Source organism: Alligator mississippiensis, chromosome 2 (assembly GCF_030867095.1).
Source record: "Alligator mississippiensis isolate rAllMis1 chromosome 2, rAllMis1, whole genome shotgun sequence".
NCBI classification, from domain to species: Eukaryota; Metazoa; Chordata; order Crocodylia; family Alligatoridae; genus Alligator; species Alligator mississippiensis.
In genome coordinates this window covers 293,265,260-293,281,762 of record NC_081825.1, presented here as the reverse complement: position 1 = coordinate 293,281,762, position 16,503 = coordinate 293,265,260, and the positions used below count along the sequence as shown (strand labels likewise).

Sequence of the window (16,503 nt, the reverse complement as noted above, 5' to 3'; positions counted from 1 at the left end):
CAGTCTGCCTTCAGACTGAGCTCCCTTAATTCAGTCCACTGCTCCTAAGACTGCCAACTCCTGGCCAAGAAACACAGGTTGGTTGGTTTATTTGCTTTATGAAGGGTCAGAATATGGAACAGAAGTCTGTATTATGGCTGGTAGAAAAATTTTCCACCTAATCAGTTTCCTCCTTCTGTGGACCAAACTCCCCTTGAGGACTACATTTCCCATAATGCAACATGCTGGCGAGGAACTCTCCTGACAGGGAAGCTTAATCCTATTGAGAAGGATGAGAACGTGAGGCATCACAGCACCATTGCCAAACAGGATGCTTTTGGCTAAACCCTGAAACATTTTAATAATCAAATATGTGAAGAGAATCTGCAGCGAGACACGCAACCTCCTTCTCTGCACTTCCATAACTACGGTGCTGCCAGCTACACGGGACCAGACTGCAGGGTACAACTCAGTGCTTTCCCAGGAAAGTTACCTTGGACAAGTCACTTCCCCTCCCCACGCCTCTGCTTCCCCATCTGCAAGTGGGGCTACTGATGCTGAACTCCTTTGTAAAGCACTTTGAGATCTAGGAGAGAAGAAGTGCTAGATGAGAGTTAGCGTTAAATTACAGTCACTCACTTGGACTTTTGGGAACCCCCCCAAGGCCTTCCGGCTGGATCCACAGCCCTGGGCTTGCCCCTAGTGCCATGCTCAAGCAGGCCACAGGAAACCAAAGACTATTCTCAAGAAGATTCCTTTGGTGGAGGGCAAGGCTCTGGGGGCACAGACACAGAACAGCCCTAGTGCATGGGGGTTGACCAGTACAGCCAGCAATGCTGAAAAGAAACCCAACACAATGTAGTGGACAATCTGGCTCCTGTGGGTCTGTTAGCCCAGGGCCTGAGTTCTGCCTAGTTTACAGGATCTGGCTCCCAGTTACTCAAGCTGATGGAGGAAGCACATCCATCCACCAGGCCAAGAAAAAGTTATTCACACGCATTTGGTAGGGTTCAAATGCGCACAAGTATTGGAAATTAAATGCCAGCCCTTCCCCTCCACTCACAAGAAGATTAGAAGACACTTTAAAAACAAAAAACATGCTTTCTATCCACTTGAGGTCAGTATTTTCTAAGCTGCATTTTCTTTAAAGCATTGGTAGGAATGCTTTATAAACACTACTGCTTAAAGAAGGCACACAGCTGATTTTAAGCAGATAAAACAGGTGAGCGAGGAAAGCAAATTTCAGCTAATACCATTTACTTGCTCCATGGCAAGACAGATCACCACAATATATTTCTATTTGCTTTAAGCATGCTCTTAGGTTTTAAGACCTACAACGACCTACTCTCCAATTATACTTTGACTTCAAAAGCTACATTCCCTTATTAAATTTACAGCGGTTGCTGCTGCTGCGCTCAGAGAAACCTTTGGGGTTTTTTGTAGCAGTAATGAATCTGTAATTGTCCTTATCAAATCAAAGTGTTAGGGAACAATTCTGCCCTTAAGCCTTTCCAGCTATTGCTAATGTTCTGCTCAAACGAAAGACACAAGAGTTAGCCCCAACGATACATTTAGGGTACTTGACGGACACACAAAGTAACAGGGAACTAAGGCGCAGGCCTAACCACTGCTATGCATTTAATTCTTCCTGGACCCGCTGGTCTGTTCCTACCTTTTGACGTGGTGGACGGTGGAGGATGTGGAATTCAGAGGTTCCCTGTGGAGGCCAGCTCTGCAGGAACTCTTCATCATAACTGCCTCCCTGGCTAAGGCACGCTGTCACAGCCAATCCATCTCTATTTCTGCACCAGGCTCCCTCATCCGCTCTTCCTGCCCCACGCAGCGTTTCACTGCGTCTCTGCCACCTAGAAACTGGAAAAACAAAACCGATAAACAGAAGACATCATTAGATCCCAGCAAAGCTGTGAAGCACAGCCTGGCTCTCTCTGCTTGTACAGCAGGGTACATGAATAAGACCCAAAACCACGATACCTGGGGCCCGGACTAGAGGTTCGAGCCCCACCAAGATACAAATCATCACAATATATTTGCTCCAGAGGCCAGTCGAAGGCACGTGCTATGTTTGACCCCCTGCGTGACTGCAATGCTTGATGCTGACAGGACACCTTGCATCAAGGCTATTCATTGAGCATTTGGGGTCTGCATGTTGTAGCTGCCCTCCCTGGCCATACAAGGAACCACCCCCCTCCCCCATGCATCCTATTCCTGGCTGCACAGATAAGCCACCAGCAGCACACAGCCAACGCTCCCTCCTTTGCCAAGCACAGCTCAGCTCCCTCCCCCACAACAGGCAGCCTGGCCCCTCCCGCTGTGCAACCCCCCCAGTATTTGGGGCAGGGACTAGGATGCCAGAGGGGGAGCAGGAGCTCAGAGTCCCCAGCCACTGCCGCAAGAGCAACAGGCAGAGTGGTGAGTGGGTGGGAGCCCGGGGGCTGCACATTAAGCCTTCAGGCCGCCCACCGGACAGCCCTGATTGACATTAAACATACATTCAAACAATGCACATAGGCCACGACATTTTCTGCTAAGTGGCAGTCACATGGGGAAGGGTTTTAGAGACAAAAAAGAAAAGAACATGCTGGAGCAGAAAAGCTGTTAAATGCTGCCATAAGAAGCAATGCAAGCTTTCGACTCAGTGACATAATAGATTTCAGAAAAGACCAAAAGAACCACACACATGCTGCCACCCATCCTTAGACCTTCATGGAAGCTGGCCTTGATTAACACCACGTATAGATAAGAGAAAAATGAAGCCAAAACAAAGTTGTGATGCAGTATCTCTGGCCTGCAGTAGGTCGTTTCCTTTAAATCAGTGTCCTCGTAGCAGGGGTATAGGTTGTTTTTCCAACTATTTTAGTTGGTCTAATAAAAGATATTGGATTTACCCAAAGAACCTTGTCTGCCTGTGTCCTCGTAGCAGACGCTTAGCTGTGCTTTAAGCATGTTTTTGACAGTGTAACCACCACCACCTTCAAACCGAAAATGTAGAGGAAAAAAAGTGACAAAGCAAATGAGGCCTGGAAAAACTCAAGCATTGAAGTGCGAACTGCCAACAGATTGCTTTACAGTGCACGGTTTACTTCCTCTCCAGAGGATGAACACAGTGATGCCATAATGAAGGAATGCTATTTGACTGAGATGATGGTAACCCTCCGACCCAGAAGATTTTCTCAGCTATTGTAGCAGGTTGTTTCACCCTTGTCAACTGCTCCCGAGCCCCCCTGCCTCCCGTTCTTGCCACAAGATCTCTGCCGAGCAGAATCTCCCTGCATGGGGGGGAGGAATGGCTGGGGCCAAGCGTTTGCTAAAATCAAAACCCCTCCAGAGAGGGAGTCCCGCACAAGCTGTTGGCAAGCCTGCCGAAAAGCAAGCACTTGCCCATCAAAAGCAACACTCTCCTGATGTGGTGCCTGTGGGGTGCTTCAGCTAAGTCAATGCTGCGCCACTGCTGACTGCAGCTTGGCAACTTCACTCTCAACCACAAACCCCACCTATCACAACCCACTCAGAAATGAGCTGAAGTGCCTTCCCTGTGAAAAGCAGGTAAAATTTGAGTAAGGAAGACTGACGTTTCACATCCCCTCCTGTGGGCCAATCTTTTGTTCATATGGAATTAAGCAGGAGCCTAAAAAAAAAAGGTTACCTAGTAATTAGGGGTGCACCGATATATGGGTTGCATGTTGGATTGGTACAGATAAAAGGAAAGTTAACATTATTGGCTATCAGCTTTTTTGGGGTGGTATAGCTGATAATGTCACCCATAAATACAATATGCTTTCTGGCCAGGGCCCCCAAATGCCGTGTGCATGTATGCAGCTGCCATGTGGTGGCCAGGACTGCAGCACCCTGCAGGTAAGTCTGTGAAGGAGAAGGGGTCTGGGGTGGGGAGAGGGGGATAGGACCTGGGGCCAGGGCAGGGAGCAAGAGGCAGCTCCCCACTACTGCATGCACCCCCAGGCAAGGTGTGGGGGGCATATGCCCCCCAGATTTGTGCAGAGGGTGGATGCAGGCTGCCCGCTGTGGGCTCAGGGCTCTCTGCTCTGCTGCTTTTGCCCCAGGAGCCATGCGCTGGCCTTGCATCCCCCACCCACCGGGCAGCAGTGGTGGTGGTGGTGGTGAGTTCTGCCTGCCCAGCAGCAGGAGGCACAACTCACCACTGCCACTGCTACCCAGCAGACAGGGGGGACACAGCCAGCATGCAGCTCCTGGGGCAAAGGCAGTAGAGTGGAGAGCCTCGAGCCCAGTGGGCAGCCTGCTTCTGCCCTCGCCCTATTCAGCTCAGCTCCTAGAAGTGTCCCAGTGCTGATAAATGGTGGCAGCAGCACTTAAACTGAAGTTCATTTGATGAGCTTTAGTTCAAGCATCCCCGCTGCCATTAAGTGCTGGGATGCTGATCCCCTGGATGAGCAGCCTGCATCTCCATCCCATTCCCCGCCCCAGCCCCAGGGTCCCATTTGCTGTCCTGGCTGGGCAGTACCCCCAGCTCCTGCCCCACTCCCTCCCTCACCGTGGAGGCCTTTACCCCCACTATACACACCTTCGCCTCCACAGACTTCCCTGCAACAAGCTGCTCTCCACGTTGCTTGTCTGTGCTCCTGTATATCAGTTAATCGGATCGACATTGGCCAACATGCCTGGTGAATAACCAACTATCAGTATCGGCCAAGAAAATCTTTAAAATCGGTGCTTCCCTACTATCCTATAGTCTACACAGAGAACTCAACAGAAACTCCATCACAGCTTTGAGGCCACGCAGGAGAAGTGAGCAGCACTGGACTGACAGATAACAGAAGCTTTTTGGTTGCATGTTCCAAGAGTTGAAGTTGTTGATCAGCAGTAGTAGGAATCAAAGCTTCCCAGCAGAATACACGTTAGTGCAATCACTGCCTAATCCATGGCATATGGGAAGTTATAGCATAGAATAATACCAGTATCATAAATCATTCCTGATAAACCCCAAAAAACACATACATTTGTGCTCAAGATAGACATGTACATGAGTAACTTCATAAAAAACCCTGAAGAATTTGAACCAAGATTTTTAAGCCTCATAAAAGTTTAAGTATTTAAGACCTAGCAAGAGAGAGAAAGAAAGAGAAAGAGACACAGGGGACCCCTATCTACATTGCTTCCCATCCACCCTCAATGGAAACATTTAGATTCTGATTTTCACTCAGGGTTTCACCTAGCTTTTCTTTTTGGTCATCCTCACTGGGATTTCAGATCTAGTGGGAACTAACATATACAGCCAGGATTATATTCGTGTGCTGGTAATGGCTACTGTGGCATTAAAAAATATGCCATACACCTTTTTGCATACTGTAACACCAGCCTTAAAGAGTTCCCATATGGAGCGCATGCGTTACATGCACTATGGTAGTCATTTTCCAATAAACACCTGGCACCTGTGAAAGGAGTTAACATCCATAAACAAGAGGGCACAGATGCTATATCAAACTCCCATCTACCACAATGCTGACAAGATAAGTAGCCACATTAAATACACCCCAGGGAATTATGCGCAGAAAAAGTTCAAAGTTATGTGTTGAGTCCCAGGGGCTGCAGGCAGTGGCATTGGCTTGACCTGCTGGTGCACGCCTTCAGATCAGACTGGGCTGGCTCTGTGCCTCCATGTGGGGCTTGAGGCCTGCAGGAAGGAGCTGCATGCCAATCAGGTTGGGTAGGCTCTATGCCTCCATGTGCAGCTTCCCGCTGGAGTGCTTGGAAGCACCATGTGGAGGCATGGAGCCAGCTGGCCCAGCCTGATGGCACGTAGCTCCCGCATGCATAGAGCAGCCTGGTCTGGTCTGAAAAGCTGACCTGCTAGCGTGCATCTGTACCGCCATGTGCAACCCCTGGGGCTCTCCCAGAGCCATATGCTGCTGGAGGGCTGTTCCTGCCATGGCCATGAGTGCCCAGAGGGGCACTGGCAGCAGGGGCTGTCATCCACCCACAAGCCCCCCCTGCAGGCAGGAGCTCCCAGCTGGAGTGTTGGGAGCCCTGTGGAGGTAGAGGCACAGAGCCCGCCTGGGTTATGCAAAATTATGCGGTTATGTGTGGTCATAGGTTTAATGCACAAAACTGTGTGGCCACATAATTGTACAATTCCCCAGGGTGCAACTAAAAGGCCTCTTAGGGTTCAGCTGTATGTGAGCAAGGCCAAGTTGAGGTACAAATTCCACAGCAAGTTACAAGCTGCGTACCAGGAACATTGCCTTTTGGATCAGATCAAGTTAATACTTCTTCTTGCAGAAGTACAAAGGAGGACCACGGCAATTTGGAATAGGAAAAGAGGGTGCACCAAGAAACAGGTGGAGGAAAGACAAGAAGAGAAGCTGAACTTCTGAAAAGCCTGCAAGGAATACAAATCGGTGAGGAGCGTTTTCATATTATTGCATTTGAGAAAAATCAAGCAACACATGCTGTATCTTTTTGTGATATGCATGTACAACTCCCATTATAGCAGAACCTCTTACACAGGGTTAGTGTCTGATCCACATAAAGGCATTTGCTAAGACTGCTGCTGCCTGGAAGCCAACTCATCTGCCCCTGCCGCTTGAACAGCGAAATGTCACACTTTTATATCCAGAGGTCAGCAGTTCGATCCCTCAGCTAGTCAAAGAAGCAACACTGCTCAAAGCAGAGTACTTCCCTTGAAGCTGTCCCCCTCCAGCCAATCGCAGTTTTCAGTGTGGTTACATTTCGACAGAACAGATGCAATGAAGTGCATCCAAAGCCAGAACAAAGCTAGTAGAACTGAAGACGGATCCAGCTTCCTTCCCTGAATCAGCCCTGGGCACATCTCTCGAAGAAAAGCAACAGCCCTCAGTGGTGCAAGGAGGAGCGCGTCTCCAACTGAACAGACAGCAGTTCACTGCGCTGAGAAGGTTCATTCGATCTGTGAGCTGCTGCTGCAGCAGTCTGTGAAAACAAATAGCAGTCTGTAAGAGCAAATATTCCAGCTCAGCAAGTACAGATGAGAGCAGAGAGAGTTGGGTCCAACTCTGCCAAGCAGGGTACCACATTCTTTGAAGCTCACAGGAAGGGCAGGAGTTTGGTCTTTTCCGGAAGGAGCTTTAAAAGGAAAGTCCCAGATTTATACAGTGGTGACATGCAGAGAATTGCAAAAATGAGGCAGAGGCCATCTGTCCAGCAGAAATAGGACTCCTAGTTGAGCACAACAGAGACAGCAACTTCTACTAGTTCTCCGGCATTTTGGTGCTCTACACGTGTTGGAGCATTCTTGGTGAAGACAAAATAAAGCCCTTGCATGTTCCACTTTCATTCTGAAGCACCAAACATGTCAAAGAGTAAAGTACATGGGCTGGAAGCAAGACACTTTTGAGTGAAGGGTCCATTCAGCCGATACTCAGCCTGACCTTGTGGGCATCCAACAGGGTCTCAAGTTAAGCAGGGTTATATCACTGCAAGACCACCAAGATGTTCGCTGAATGCTGCAGAAGTGATGCTGCTTATTCTGTAAACGATGAATCCTCCCCACAGCTCAGTACTAAAAGTCAACATCCAACAGGGTGATGAGAGACTGTCAGTGAAGGTGCCTGGTTTTTCCACCAGAGATCCCAGGATCTCTCAACTACACGGCACCATAGTATTTATCACATCAGAAGGATGATTTTTTGGCCCATTACGCTGCACTGATTTCAGGTGCCCTCTTCAATTTTAATACTTCTAGAGTATTTTAATGAGATGGATGTTTTTTCTCCACTCTGCAGTGCAAATCACCGCTCGAAGAGAACCCCCGAGCGCATGTTAACATGCTTTACAATTCTCTCAGAAGAGGAAAGCTAGAGAGAAAAAGTCAATTTGTTTCGACAGTCACTGATTTCTCGCTGGCACAAAACCATCTGCAGATGTCCTGTAACCGTGCTTTAATCCAATACAAGCAACCCTTGCGGGGGATATGTTCTCGTATCCTCCGCGAATGGCAAAATCCGTGCACTGCATTCATGAACACAGTCTGCGTTCAAGAACGCAGCGCCCCCGGCAGCTGGGAGGGGTGGACACGGCTCCAGTGGTGGCGGGAGCTCCCAAGGAGCTCCTGTAAGTGTATAAAGTATATTTAAAAATGTGGGTTCGGCATTCACGAATATTTGAAACCGCAAATACCAAACCTGCGAATAGTGAGGGTTTCCTGTATAATGGTGAGAGTCTCCATGTCAGAAGTAAAGACTGGGCTTTGAAGCGTTGCTGAATGGATGGGTCAACATCAAGACTGAGGCATAAATGACCAGAACAGGGAGATGCGCGAGTATTTTCATTAGTAAAGCATGTGTTTGAGAAGACACCCTGGGTTGGAAGCTAGAGGAAGTGGATGTCAACTAGACTTGAGGGCACTTGGTATTTTACCACATCAGGGTCAGAAATCGCACAGGATTTAAGGTCCAAAGTACAGGAAGAATAAATGCCAGGGGCAAGGCAAAAATCAATACCATAAAGACTGCTTCCTACACAAATACATACCACACACAACAGCAGTGTAGTGATGTGGCCAGGTGCCCAGGGGACAGGGACATCCTGTTGCTGCCACACCACTTGTGCGAGTATCAGCAACTCGCATGGCTGCCGGCAGCGGCTTTTTTATTTTGTGTGTCCCCTCCCACCCCAGTTGGTGCCCCTTCTGAGATCTCACAATCAGTTTTAGCACAAGAGTTTTCCCTGATCCACTTCCCAAGAATTTCAGGTGCCCTGTGAGATTTGGCTACAAATAACACCTGCTAGTTTCCTCCAGGCTGAACAAGAACTAGGTTTGTTCTGCTTCATCCTACAAGGAAACATAGTTAATGCAATCAATAATTGCCAATGCCATTGCAAAAAGTTACATCACATGGACCACACAGGATTCTAGTCTTTGGGTGGTAGCAGCCTACCTCCTCCTCTGGTACTAGCTATACATGAGCTGTAGCAAGCCCAGAGTGACTGAAAAAAAGTAGTTACTATGCAACATTTAGCTGCAGAGTTGCTGTGATGCTTAGGTAAGTAGGTACAGGCAAAAAGATGGCTACTGCCACTGATCTTGCAAGGGCTGCAAGAATTACAACCGTAAAAGCCTGGAAGAGAAGTGATACTCCTTAAAAAGCATTACTACCATTTTCAAAAAGTTTGGGAAGTTTTAGTAAGAAAAGTGTTATCCTAGCAAATTGGCATTCTACGGGGGAGAAGGAAAGAGATGCTTACTCAAAAATCTGATGGAAAATTTTGGAATTTGCTTTAAAAAAAGAGAGAAGGGAATCTTTTCCTGCCCCCAAACCAGAAAGTTTGAGAAACTGTTTTTGAATATTGACTGAAAACGTGACAGTTCTAGGAGCTAACACTTCAGAACAAAATTGGAATAAATTTCAAAAACTTAAAAGCAGAGATGGGCAAGTGAGAGCCAGGTTTGTATTATGCAGAACTCTAAGGAAAAAGACAGGGTGAATTATATAGAGATGAAGCATCACAAAAGCTTTCAACAGAACCATAAAGGAACTTTCAGAGACTGACAGGAAGAGAAGAAGAGAACACAAGACTCCTGTGGACACTGACCTGCATTAAGGGAGCACTGCTGATGGAAGATAAAATATATCTGTCTTATGTATATTGTAGGGGATTGGATTTCTCTCTAAACATTAGATGTTATTAATGAACCTAATTTATCAAATAAAAAAAATTGCTACTGCCACACATGGGCGTTTGAGACTTCTTCCAAGCCACATCCAAGTTGTTTGCCCCACAAAGCCACTTGATAAGCTGTGCAAATTCTTTATTTAAATAACCTTTCAGCTGAACAGCTACCACTTTCTTGGGAACGCAGACTGAAGAATGCCTAGATTCCTTCTCATTGCAGAGGCACAGACTTTGCTCTAAAAATAGTTGATGTGTTCTCTCTCAGCGCTGGAGACTTCATGCTCTCACCGCGTTATTCACCCACACAGGAAAGATGTTAGCAGCAGTAACAAGAGGGAGACGTGATCTTCTGTTGTTTCAGCTTTAGGACCAAACCCACAGGTTATTTAAATCAAGAGCGTGCAAGTGGAAGGGAAAACAGAGAGACCAGGTTGTGGACTATTCTGACTGCTATGGCTGTCCAACCTGGACAGGTACTAAAAGGCCTCTAGAAAAAAACCCCAAAACAGCCCAACCTGCTGAGAGAGCTGCTCAGTATTAGTGATGACACAGCCAATTAGGGTCTGGAATGACTGTTGATCACCCTGTTTTTGTTTCAATGCCTGACTCATTCTGGCACGTGTCTGGTAGATGTGCTGCTGCTACAGCAGCAAAGCTGGCCCACGATACAAGTGCCGATTACTCCCCATCCGTCCCTTACTGCTGATCACCAGTTAACCAATGACACTTTTGTAACAACGTACTAGTACTGCACATACCCTTGAGTAGTTTAAAAAACTGATTTCCTTTGCCCGTTTTTGGTAACGTCCAGCCAGACAATTTCTCAATAAGTTAATCTTTGCTGTACAGTCATAAAAAAAAAAAAAATCCAACCCCCCCCCCAAAAAAACCAACCCACCATTTTCCATTTTCACCTTTGCTTCTATGGCAGTGATTCTCAATTTTTTTTAAACTCAAGCAACCCTTCTTTAGCCTGAAGACACCCCTTGTAAAATGCCAGTTCTTAAACCTTCACTTATATATTTGACTTAAAAAAGAAATAAATAAAAATAGAGCAAAACCTTCTGTTGCAAACAACTCAAACTGCAACAGGGCAGGGTTTTTTTTGACACTGTGGATTCCTACTTGAAATCCCTGGGTTTATCTTGTGAATCATGGGTTACGGCTTGCACACTTACCAGTGCTAATACTTTGTGGTACTCTAGGGCACTCTTAAAAGGCTCTAAGGTCCTGCAGGACCCTGGTTGAGAATCACTCTATGGACTCCATCACTGCTATTTCATCTTGCCACTATATGCTAACAAGCAAGCAAAAGAAAAAAAAACAAAAATCTAACACTGACACTACACTAGCAAGGTCTCTCTCACTACCAGTACACACATTTGATAGGAATTCCAAGTTGCTGAAAGATGTACAGAAGCAAATCTTAGTGTCCAACTACACAGTAGACAAGATGAACAGCAAGTTTCTGAAACATGTGGTTTCACTAACAGTTCTACTGGGTGAAGCTATTAAGATAGTCAGAACAGGTAAATCTGACAACTAATACCAGATAATCTATCTTAATGCTTAAACTTCAGTTTACTGCTTGTTTGGTTCTGGCTGAAATACAGAAGCACAAATTTTGAAATGCTCATTCTGCATCCAGGATATAAAGGAGTGCAAGATGAGATCACTATGGGGCCAGTTCTGGATACGGTTACAGGTACACAAAGATGCCCTCCCAACACCTTTGCTGGTGCACACAAGTTATGCACAGAATCTTCTCTATTCCCTGTAGGTTAAGACATGAGTTATTCCATCACACATTGCTTAAAGAAGTGTCCAAACAGCAGTGAGGTAATAAATGTAAATCAAGCTTCATGCCATTTGTCACAACACAAGAACAAACACTGTTCCAGTCATATGAGCTCAACTCAAACTCTCTCATCATTGTTGGGAGATCTGGGTACTTTGGTAAAAAGAGTCAGCTCAATCCTCCCCTCCTCCCTGCAGGGTCTCAGACCTGATGAGAGGGGCAGCAGGTTAAAGAAAAATAAAAAAAAGACCAATCAAAACATTCAGATTTTGGTTTTGGACAAGTCATTGCAGAGTTCATGCCAACCATTACAGTACATCTATCTGTAGTTCAAACTGCACAGAATTTCCACGCTATTTTCACATGCTAAAACTTTCAGGGTTTGTGCTGGTATTTCCCCACTCATGGCATCTGCCCGGAAGTCCACAGCAAAGGTTGAGACAACTGTAAATATTATGGAAGAGAATGCCTCACCTGGGCTTTAAATTACAAAATGTAACCAACTTTCATCTTGCATGGGTAACTCAAAACAGCCGAAAGCAAACTTCAAACTCGATGTACAAGTAGGTCTCAAAAGAAATCAATCATGCTCTGCTAGGTTTGAAAGAACTGTCCTAACTTATGAACATCTGAATTCAAGCCCAAATATCCAGCCTGTGTTGCAATTTGGTTGATTAACATTTTACAAACTCCCAAGTTCTTATTGTGGCTGAGGGTTTCTAGTCAAATAACTCCAGCTCAAGGCACTTGTTACTTCTGCAAACAGAGCAGCTCCAGAGCCAGGAGCCTGAGAAGGTTGGCAAGTCAGACAGTTCCAGATTTTCCCTTTTCCTCTAGTAATTAATTTTTTAAAAAAGCAAAAATGGTTAGTGCAATGTTATTGCTGCATGGCTTTAAAAAGAAAATTTAAGTCAGGTTCTAACAAACATCAATGCAGCTGTTGCATATGAAAGCAATACTTCCATTTTGGTGTTACAAGTTTCATCTCTGTAGTTGCACACTGACTTTCTTCATTGCAAGAGACATGCAAGTAAAGCTTAGAACATGCACGCGGCAACAGTACTAACCCAGGCAAGAAGCCTTGGTTGGCACGTTTCCCAACTGTGCCATTTCAGCTGCAACCCCCAGTGCTACATACACCTGGCATCTTCACACATGTGCAAGTGATAAGGCAGAAAATGGACACACAAAATTAAACAGGGAAAACAGAATTAGAGTAAAAAACACTGAAGTGGGTTTTTTTGTTTTTTAAGCATTAGAAACCAAGAATACCTTCCTCGACCAAGCCATCTACCTTAACACTGTCCCCATCCCTACTAACAATGCTGAGAGACAACACATACACACACCCCCATTCACAGCATATACAGAAGTGAGAATATCCCCAGACCTAACTGTACAGGCCAAGTGCTGCTTTATACTCAGTATACATATGAAAGTTTCAGATTCCCACTTAGCTGACACACTGAAGGCAATTGTTCCTCACTCCACATTAGACTGTCTGCCACAGTGCTGGGTGCTCACAGGATTGAGCCTCATGATTTCTGTGCAGCAGCCTATTCTCTACGCGCCATATCACACAGAGCTGAAGTGTCTACACTTAAGTTTTTCAGGCCCAGATCAAAGTCAGAGCACACGTATGAAAGAACAATGTAAAAAGCTATAAATGTTAGGGTTTGAGCTTGCCAGGGCAAATGGAAAATTGCAAAACCACTCGGCACAGCGGGAAAGCGTGTCCCAATAAGTGACTGGGGGGGGGGGGGGGGGGGGGGAGGGGGGGTGTGCAATACCCCATGCAGATGCATGCTCCAGAAATGCCAGGTACGTGCTCATAACTTGCTCTCAGTACTAAGTTTCCCTACATCTAATAACTGCAAATACAGAGTCTGTCCACACAGATGGGGACCAGGCAGGGGTATGTATATTCATTCAAAAGCACTCATGTGCCCCCATAACTTTAAACTTCAACTTAAAAGGTGCATTGGATAAATGCAATGAAAAGTGATAACATCCGTTAAAAGCCATCGCTTATGAATTACCAGTCGGATGCCATAAATCTTTCAATGGAGAACACATGCAAGCTGTCCTTTGTTAAACAGTGCACTTTGCTTAACAAGTTCAACTATGTATAAGCTTGTTTTTTGGCATGTAGTAGTAGTAAATACCAACACTTAGTACAGTATCCTCTTACATCATTGGCTTAGATTTTACAACAACCCTTTCAAAATATCCTGGTTTTGAGACCTACAAACTTCATGGCTCTTGCAAAAATCAGTAGCAAAGGAAAAAAAAAAAGACATCTAGAGTTAGCAACTGCAAATCTAGGTCTTTCAACTAATACCCGATTAAAATTTTTCCTAACTCCAAACATTAACCCACATAGAACAAAGAGCGTGAACTGCTATTTAAGCCATTCGTTGGGAAGAAAAAAAACATCCAAATTTCAGTGTAGGGTGGTTTCTGTTTTATGAGTTCACACACAAGGAGTATGTTCACAGATGAAAAAGAACTCAACATTCCTTTTTTTTTTCGTATCTAATCTTACAAATCTTGCAGCATATAAACTGAAAGTATACTCTTAGCAGGGCTGCAGCAAAAGTAGGAAATGTTGATGCAAAGCAAACTACATTTTTGGAGACACTGGCTTCCCTAAAGGCATATTCCTCTGAAAATCTTGTTATGTGCTGTTCCAGGTAATTTCCAAAGCTGCCAACAGAAACGATTAGAGAAAAGGACATTGAATGTGCAAAGGAAACAAGAGGGGGGGAGGAAAAATGATACAAAGTTCATTTCACCCTTTTCCCTGTACACAGGTTCTTCATGTGGAAGTTTCTACCCCTCACAAGAGTGGAAAGAGAAAATTCAACTGAAAATTGACAAACTGGTAGGGGAATACTATATTCTGAAGCAGCTAGATGAAATGCCCTGACCTACTTCTAGCTGCCTCTTTTTTTTTTTTTTTTTAAACATGAACCAAATTTCAGGCTGGCAGGACTACCGATTCCCTGTGAAAAAATGCTGCGCACATTTTAGAGTCGATGTGCAGGAAGACTCAAACAGAGCACCCACTTGCACAGACTCTATACTAGGACAGAATAAAACATACACCGATTCCAGTGTTGCTGCTCACTGCACTGGATTTAGTTCAGTTGTTACGAAATCCTTCTTCTAAAAAACACGAAACAAAAAACCCAAAACAAAAAGCCTCCTCCAAAAACCCAAGAACCTAAATTTGCTAGCCTGAAAGCTAGACTGCTCAAGTAATAATCGAGTTGCAACTTAATCCCTCTGTATTTGACATGTCTTATTAGTATGCTACAAGCTTGCAGGAAATTATTTCAAACATCTCCCTGAAGAGAAGGGAAAAGAGGGGAGGAAAACAGTTGTCTTAGTTTTTCCAACTCGAGTTATCCCTGCACTGTTTCATAGCTCTGATAATTGTACCACTGACTAACCTCCAACTGGGAATAACTGTTTTTATCATCACTACTAAAAACAGCCCCTCCTAACCCACACTGATAGGAATCTGGGAACTCACTGTAGCTGCATCCCACCCTTCAGCCTCTCAAAACACTACAGAGCCATGAAACTATGTGCTGGAGCAAAAGGAATCCCTGGGTTTAGCCATGCTGTGCATGCAACTCCTAGTGCAATACAATTACTTCCCAAATAGAGAGGCTTATGCAGAAAGGCACTCCTAGTCTCAGTTTTAGAGGGGAGGGGGAACAAAAAGCACCACTGGTCAGGTCAGTTTGAACCCAAAGGGTGGGGTATGAAAATCCAAATGCTCCCAACAGATATGACTGAAAGTGCATCTTCAAAAACACCCAACTGTGTAGCCAAATGTTCTCTCTCTAAATTGGTCGCCTTAATAGTGCAGCGTCCAGCTGATACCTAAAAAAAAAAAAAAAACCAGGAAAGGAAACGAACTGTTTTTGCCATGTGTTTATCTTTTGCATCTTGTTGCTTACAGAGGAACAAACAGAATTTAAAAAGGCTTTCAGGCAGTCAGATATGCCAGAGAGGTGTACAGCACAATGGCTCAGCAACTTGTTCAAGGCTTACTTCAACAGTCACTGGGAACTACTCTGTTAGCAAAAACGAGCGCCAAAAAAAGTCACTTCTATGCACATTTTGTTCTCAGGTACTTCCGATCAGTGATCTATTGTTACACGCCATCAGTCCTCAACGTCATATTTCCACCCAATGTGGTCTTAAAAGCAAACAACCCCCCCGCCCCCCCAAACGACCCTACAGAACTACTCCTCCGCTTCATTTCCCTCTTCTCACTAACAGGTCTTTCCTTTAAGAAGAAGAAGAAACAAAAGGAACTGCATCCCCTGTTCTTCACATCGGTTGTCTGATTTTATGCCAACACACACTCCAAGTGTTAACCGAGTCCATTTCCAAACTCTTTCACACAGCTTCATGCAAACAAGCTAGGTGACATTTCTAAGGCACTTACATAACATGCATTTTTGCCTGAGTGAGAAATCAGCCCACGAGACACTGTCAAAAAAAAAAACAAAAACAAAAAACTACTTACATAGTATAGGAAGCAAATTGTGCAGTTTCCCAGAACCCCTCTGCTACATGCTGGACATGCCTGCATTTGCCTGGTGTGTGCAGTTCATTCATTCTGCTCCTGCAAGAGCAGACTTGTGTGTTCATAAGGTTTCTCAAGCCCTCCCCCTCAAAGCTGCTGCTTTATGGTTCTTGGACCCTCAAACTTACTTCCTCCCTCTCTTTCCTCAAAGAAACACGTTGCAAGCAAGGACTTCCCTTAGCTGGACAGACTCTTTGCAGACCATGATTTTTCAGTCAATCGCTGCAAAACAACATAAAGCTCTAATCCCACCTAGCCCCTTCAGCTAGTAACTGGGCATGGAGAGCTAGTCTCCCAGTTGAGCCCAGTAGCTCCAATTCATTCTTGCTGCAATCTCTCGCAGCATGCTAACGGCTTCCGGCTCTGGAAAACAGCTGTGATGCAAGAAGTCTTGGCTCATTTTTGTAAACTCAGGAAGCAATCAATCGCAGTGTACCCCCCTCAAGTAATGCACAATGAAACATTTCTAAAGTGT

At 45.2% G+C, this 16,503-nt stretch overlaps 1 protein-coding gene across 7 annotated transcripts in view; it reads right to left on the bottom strand.

Annotated features, from left to right (window-relative positions):
* Positions 1-16,503, bottom strand: part of FBXO34 (F-box protein 34) — a 49,368-nt gene that overhangs the window by 12,298 nt on the left and 20,567 nt on the right. For 5 of the 7 annotated variants that reach the window (XM_059723328.1, XM_059723326.1, XM_006273916.4 and 2 more), the window contains one exon: positions 1,652-1,851. In XM_059723328.1, coding sequence (XP_059579311.1) covers positions 1,652-1,731 — 80 coding nt within the window. In that variant the 5' untranslated portion in view covers positions 1,732-1,851. Of the gene's footprint in view, positions 1-1,651; positions 1,852-6,476; positions 6,919-16,503 lie in introns of those variants that run through there. The other 2 variants (XM_019479975.2, XM_059723329.1) reach the window with 2 other exon arrangements.